Raw genomic sequence first — 7,253 nt, forward strand, 5'->3', positions numbered from 1 at the left:
ATGCTATCTGAGATTCAGCACTCTGTTTTGCTTAAAGTTTTTAATGTACAATTTTAATGTCACTACCAGAGTAGTTTCTATCAGCCAGGCGAAAACTAGTGTACCGACAAGAAAAAAAAAATGCGACAACAACTGAAGATGAATCTACACAATATCAATCATTACATCAACACCACAAAACGCAAACAAATACGATAATAATGGATTTCATTGACTATATGGATTTTGAAGAAGAATCCAATGAACAACAAAACAGTGCTGAAGAAATGTTACTTCTAATGAGACAGCAGCGATATGGAAGAACAGATATCTCTTTGATGGATATTTTACACAATAACACACAAACAATATCCACCAACTTGAACCAATACAAAGAAAGAATAATCAACAATGACCAACAACAATATGAAGACAACGATGACATTGATGATTTGGATGAAGATGGTGATGTGTTAATGGCAGAGGCTAATACTTATCAACAATGGAGAATCATTGAAGAGAAGTATTGGGATAAATATATAGATATTTGTAAGGATGGATTTAAATCAGAATCCTATGACAAACAAAACTCTGTGGAAAAAGCAATCCTTTTTAGTGCCATCCAACATTTGGGAAGAGTTGCAAGACATAAGGTTTTCAATGCCATGAAACCTGGAAAAGCAAGAATTAGAAAAGATATATTCATTGGAGCAATGGAACCAAGATTGTTTGATTATTTTATGAAAGAAGCTGGTGGTGAGAGATCTTTCAGGAGATACACAAAAACACAAGAGGATGGATCAAAATTGCTGCAAGGTTGTGTTGTATATTCATTTGAAGGTGAGAAATATCCATATTTCGGAATCAGTGATAATTGGCGAATTAAGTATCATTATGAGGTAGAAGATGATGTTCAATTAATTGTTAGAAAAAGAGTATCTACAATGACTAGCTGTAAAGTTAAATGCAATGTTGTTTCGTGGGAGGTTAGAATGGATTTAACTTGGAAACGAGAGGTAATGGATGTTATTAACTATGATCAAGAAAATGAACAGTATGGAGAGCCAGAACTCTGTGATTAATTGGTAGTAATTAATAAAAAAATTAAAATCGGTTTAAAAAAAATGACAATCACTACAACCTTTATTAATTTGTTTCATCCATCAAAATCCAACATACCCAAACCTTTATTGGCGGGCCCCGTCATTAGTAGGCTTTTGGGTTGGAAAATGATGCATAAATAATTGGTAAAGGTTGTCACTAAATGGCAGGGAATGGCAAAGCAGGTTCTTCATGGATATGGATTATGTGATGACCATGATGCGGCGATTATTGTTCCTATTCATTGATGTTTGCTTGTGTGAACTTTGATGACATGTGTCTTTTGGTTCTTGGTTGCCCTGGGTAGACCATCACATCTATCGCAACCTAACACAAGTAAATGTGGTGGTGAAAATCTTTTTTCATTTAACCCTTCTACAAACAACAATATTTAAACCGGTTAGTTTTTATTTAAATTTTCAAATTTATTAATTAATAATTTGTAAATTAATGTTGGAAAATATAAAGGAATTTTGTTGTGAAAAAGTCCAAACAAATATGTTCTGTTGGTAACAAACACGGGTGCTGTTTAGTTGACATAAGTTGCCAAGAGTGGTTTATTGGGTGAGAATGTTGTTACTTATTCTAACAGCAATGCTGCATTGACTTTTACTGGTTGTGTTGTTATGGTTGTCGCAACTCTGTTCTTTTCTCTTTGGATGTATTAATGACAGGAGATGAGATTTTGTTCACCATTCAAACATGGGAAGAAAATCACTTGACCAACACTTTTGAAATCAAGATTGATCAACAAATTGCTGGAAATGGAAGCTTGTTTGAATTCTTCTCCATCTGTTGTTCCATCAAAGGAAATTGATGATCCAACTGATAAGAAGCCACTTGGTTGGGTTGATGAAGAATTAATGGATGATCCAGAAGCCAGTAAGCTGGAAGATTGGGATGAAACATTGTCAAGAGAAGAAGAATTTATTTCAGATCCAGAAGATAACATGTTGGAGGATTGGTTAGAAAATGAACAAGACATGATTCCAGATTCAGAAGCCAAAATGTTGGAATGGGATGAGGATGAAGATGGTGCTTGGGAAACTCCAATTGTTGGGAATAAGAAGTGTGAAACTCAACCAAGATTGATTAAAAATCCAGCTTACAGGGGTAAATGGGTTGCTCGAGATTAAGAATTCAAGTGTTTGGGCTTCAAAGAAAATCTAAATCCAAATTATTTTGAAGATAAGTAGCTATCAAATCTGTCTGGAAGGATTGGTGTTGTTTTTACTGAAATCTGGACCATGCAACAAAATACCTTCTTTGATAACTTTATCATTGCTCACGTTCAGAAAGTTGCTGATTTACAATTGCCAAGATTAATTCAAACACCAACTTTTATTCGTTCCAACCTGTATCAAAGGGTGTTCAGTTGTAGCCTGTGTTGCTTGTGATGGAGAAACCACAAATGCAGGTGCAGGCTTGACAAATGAAATTACCAATACTAATACTCAACAATCACAATTTCTAAAAATATTTTGTACAGGCAAAGTATTGACAATCTTGATTCTGATACTTTCCAGGCAACAAATTTTGATGGTGTCGATGATACCATTTTCATTGTCAATATGAACATTTATAACAACAAACCAACGCTCACAACTGCATTAACAATGGCTTCTGGTTATTCAGTGGATGCCATCTTTTTGACTTCTACTGACTCATTTACTGAAGCAAACATTCCTTCTGCTGATAGAATTGATTTCTCCCTTATCAGTACTGCTTAGCAGCAAAAGACACTGGTGAAAAGTTCGTTCCTTAAGTTCGTTCGATGTTGGGAAGTGCATTTTCCATTCAATACACTGACATATGGAGGACTAAAGTCCTCACACCTGCATTTGCTACCAACTCAAGGAGCTGCATTAATTGTTTGAATACACCATCCAAATCAGTGACAACATAAGCAAAGAGCTTCACTTGTTGAGAAACACATGGAGCTGAAATTTCCATTGATGCAGCAACAATCAGTGCCAACTCACTAAACACTTCCCTGTCAAGCGCAATGCAAGACAGCAGGTACTCCTTATTCAATTCTGCTGCTGATTCCAATGGGACTCTCAATATTAATCTCCTTGCAATCCTTCTGGAACTAATCCATTAACTCTAGTGGAGCTTCCGTCTTTTTCCAAATGGCTGGTAAGAGAGTTCAAACTGCACCTATACCATTTCTGATAATTTGTCTGCATCTGGACTGAGACTATCTATCAACCATCCAATTTACAAGTTGGTAATGATACATTCACATATTCAGTAGCTGATACATTGGACATTTCTGCGTCGTATGCATTGCAGTGGAAATTACAAGGACTCAAACAGATCCATTTGATCAAATTTATGGTGTTCATTGGATATGGTGTGGTTGCAATTTCACAGATGTAGGTACATGACCTGCTCTATAGGAACTGACTGTGTTGGAACTGACAAAATCGTTCTTAAGTATCACGTTGGTCTTGGTGCCAACAAAATTGCTGCAACTGTCAATATTTACAACTCGAAAGTCATGTTGAATGAATGTGGAGTGGTTTTGTTTTTGATAAGGAACAAAAACTTTTTTGTTCTTTCAACCTCTGTATGGTCTGTTGTCAGGAATGGTGGAACTTTTCTATGCTTGCTTCATCAGATGCTAATGGAAATTCCTTGTTGGCTTCAATTAGGAGCATTGTTCACTGTTGTTTGTGGTTTTTCTGCTCACATTACGTCCCAACAAGTGGTTTCATTGGAAGAACTGGTCTTGCCTTTGTTATGGTCCGCACTGTTAAACATCAATTGCCTTCTGTATAGAGGGGTTCTGATGGGTTGTTGTGAAATTCACTGAAAGTGATGTCAAATTTGTTTCCACTGTGATTCCAGAATTTGCCAGAGTTGGGATTTCTGCAAATCAAGGAGGAATAAGGTAACATATGATCGTGGTGTACTTGTTTTGCCAAGAGCTGTGAAATTCTCTTGACGTGACCAAAAAAACCCCTAATCAATCCCAGATGTCCAATTGTTGAGTTGATCTTTAGGATGACTTGAACAGTACAAAATGTTTCGTTTGGTTGGTTTGTCTGTCACTTTACGAAATTGCATTCATATCTTGCTCATGATGCTCCTCGTTGCCTCACTTGTTGAAGAGAAATTTATTTATCGAATCACACAGGACGCCAACTGCTTGTGTGCAAAGCAGATTGTTTTGGTAACGATGCTCGAATCTGATTGCAATCTTCATAGGAATGAGAGGATGAGTGTGAAGAAATTGCCAAATCATCAGCCAATGCATTTATTAAGCATACGACGAACTCAACTGAGATGCTGTTCTCTCACAGTTGGGCAAATGAATTAGTAACGATACTGCATGGCAAATAACAACTCATTAATGGGAGTGGTGAGGTGGTGTTCAACAAAAACAAAGAGCAGCATATTTTAAAAAAAAAAACAATGACTCTCTCTACTATTGAGAGTTTATTTTCTGTGACAGGTAATGGACAAACAAACACACTTGTTTCTCCATCTGCAAGAATCAGCAGATACAAAACAATCAAAGACTTTGTTAACATCACCAAGAAACATGGCAATAACAAAGAATTCACTCTAAAAGAATCTCCAATGCAGAAATATTGTTCCAAAGTGGGAGATACATTTTTGTGTCAACAAAGAAATAGCAAAGGTAATTCAACAAGTGTGTGTGTTGATGTTGGTGTTGCCAATTTTTCTTCCATGATGTTTAGTGAATCTTTTTTAATGGTCCAACCAAAAAAACAAACAAACAATGACACATCCTTGGTGGATTTATTGTCATTGTTCAACATGTTGACACATACATTGCGAGATGAGACAGTTTATGAATTGTTGTTGCAGCTTTTTTCAAATGATATTGACTTATTCGAAACCTTTTGTAAAGATTTACAAAAGAGAAACGAAAAAGTATCTTCATTATTCATTGCTTTTTCTGTAAATGTGGTTTCATTTAATTCTTACATCCTTTTGCAAAAAGATAGAATGCGAATTTCAGATAGTCTTTACCATGAGATTCGAATTAGATTCTTTCTTGAAAAATATTTACCTCCCTTAGATGACTTAAAAGACACAAGAAAAGAAAAAAACATAGAAGTGCTTGGCTTTTATGATGTAAATATTAGATCTGTCAGTTATGTAGCCAGTGTTCAGCATGAAAAAGAGCAGATATATGAGGACATTGATGAGCCAGAGGATGCCTGTGAAGATACTTGTCAAAATATTTGTCAAGATAGCTGTCAGAATATTTCTTCAAATCCTACACAAGACAACCAATCGTCCAACAGTGTTGGTGTTGCAATGAGTATGTCGAGTAATGTGTTGAATGAATCACCTGTGACGGTAAAAGGAAATAAGAAACAAACGACAGTCGTGTTTGTTAAAAATATTACAAAATTGGTAAAGAGTATTTTGAAATTGGAATTAATCGAAACCATCAATAGACAAACAAAAGGAAAAGTTATTTCTGAGAACGATATGGCTTTTTTGGAAAAAGCAACAAAAGAGGCCATTATGAGTTATGGAATGGATCAAAAGGGTCTTAATGGTTTGACAGTTTTGGGTGTATCTATGCGAGGTTCTAGAGTTTTTAATGCTCAATGTCCCTTTTCAATAATTCCATTGGCCCTATGGAATGGTAAGGAAAAAGATATTTTATTTATATCAAACATTATAAGGGCAGAGCTTGATGAATTGCGTAAACAGGTAGTGGTTATTGAATACAATGGAAAAAATTACAAGTATGAATTAAAAAACAAACTTGTTACTGATTTGTCTGCGTTTAAATATTTAAATGGATGGAGCAGAATTAATTGTCCATTTTGTGATTGTCCAAACGCACATAGTTCAATTAAACAGGGATGCACTGTTGTGGAAAGGTCTGGTAACACAGAAATTTCAAATTGTTTAGGATTTGATCATACTGATTTTATAATTTGTTATTTACATTTACTCGAAAGAATCATTCAACATCTATTAAGGCTTAGTTTAGGTACAGCAGAAGAAAATTTCGATTCTATGGTAAAAGAAATTCAAATGGTTTCAACATTAAGAAACTTGATGTTTGAACCAGATGAAAATGGAGATTACAATTTATATCTCACTGGTGACCAATGTGAAGCTCTATTGCAAGGACGTGCTAAATTTTTTAAAAATTGTCCAAAACATATTCAAGAATTATGGAACGAAGGCAATCACATTCTTGATATATTCAAAAAAGGGCTGAGCAATGGCGATTATCAAGATTTCCAATTATCTCTTGATCGTTTCTTCCAGAAATTTAAAAAGTATTCAACAATAGGAAGCTGGTATGTTCACATAATTATGTATCATGGGGTTGCTTTGTTAAAAACGTATGGAGGCTTGTCAAAATGGAGTGCAGAAGGTTTTGAACATTTTCATAGACTTCTTGAATATATTTTGGAAAATTGTGTGCAACATGGAACAAATACAAAAGAGTACTGGTATTTGATGCTTAAAAAACCAACAAAGCCGAGTGATTATCCTCCCCTTCCAACCAAGAATACAGAAATACTTTCATATACTGACATGGAATTTAGCAGTGATAATCTCAAAAATCCCTCAGAAGAGAGATATGGTAGAAAAGATTTTGGTTGTTCTATTGAGATCTCTGCTGGGTTAAAGTTGGCTCAAATTTTGGCCTATTTTTTAAGATGTATTCAGTTAACTTTGGATTTGGATGAGTCTTGGAATAGGATTGAGAACAGAACAACAAAAACAAAAGAGGAAGAATTTAAAAGAAAGATCGAACTGAACAACAATGAATTCTCAACCAATCCAAATGTTGATGGAGTTAATTCTTGGATAAAGGTTAAAAGGGTCAAACATTCTAAACAAACAACTCACATTGAAAGCCAACAGGAACAAACCATTCCAACATCTGCCTACAACAAGTTCTATACTTTATAATAAATTTAATTTTAAAAAAAATGGGCAAAGAAGATGTTGTTCTTTGCAACAATAACCACACTGTCAATCTACGTTCTCAAAAAAATAACTACATCAACAAATTTAAAAAGAAATTTAATGATGGTTCGGAAGATGGTGTATTCTTGGAAACTCTTGGAAAAGCAAAATTCAAAAAAACAAATAGTAATTGGGATACAAATATCAACCATACAACGTTTATGATAAATGACAACGGACATCCTGATGTT

The 7,253-nt window shown here is 34.8% G+C and overlaps 3 protein-coding genes across 3 annotated transcripts; all 3 read left to right on the top strand.

Moving 5' to 3' along the window:
- Positions 1–200: 200 nt before the first annotated feature.
- NAEGRDRAFT_54731 (uncharacterized protein) lies at positions 201–1,061 on the top strand (the record flags this gene model as incomplete). Its single annotated transcript, XM_002668509.1, has 1 exon — positions 201–1,061. One exon carries the CDS (start codon positions 201–203, stop codon positions 1,059–1,061), a length of 861 nt encoding a protein of 286 aa, XP_002668555.1.
- A 783-nt stretch (positions 1,062–1,844) lies between these two features.
- Positions 1,845–2,216, top strand: NAEGRDRAFT_76527 (uncharacterized protein; the record flags this gene model as incomplete). The annotated part of the gene is made up of 1 exon (XM_002668510.1): positions 1,845–2,216. The coding sequence occupies one exon, from the start codon at positions 1,845–1,847 to the stop codon at positions 2,214–2,216; it is 372 nt and encodes a 123-aa protein (XP_002668556.1).
- A 2,284-nt stretch (positions 2,217–4,500) lies between these two features.
- On the top strand, positions 4,501–7,005 carry NAEGRDRAFT_82344 (uncharacterized protein; the record flags this gene model as incomplete). Its single annotated transcript, XM_002668511.1, has 1 exon — positions 4,501–7,005. The coding sequence occupies one exon, from the start codon at positions 4,501–4,503 to the stop codon at positions 7,003–7,005; it is 2,505 nt and encodes an 834-aa protein (XP_002668557.1).
- Between the last annotated feature and the right edge of the window lie 248 nt (positions 7,006–7,253).

Source organism: Naegleria gruberi (genome assembly GCF_000004985.1).
Source record: "Naegleria gruberi genomic scaffold NAEGRscaffold_182, whole genome shotgun sequence".
NCBI classification, from domain to species: domain Eukaryota; phylum Heterolobosea; class Eutetramitea; order Acrasida; family Naegleriidae; genus Naegleria; species Naegleria gruberi.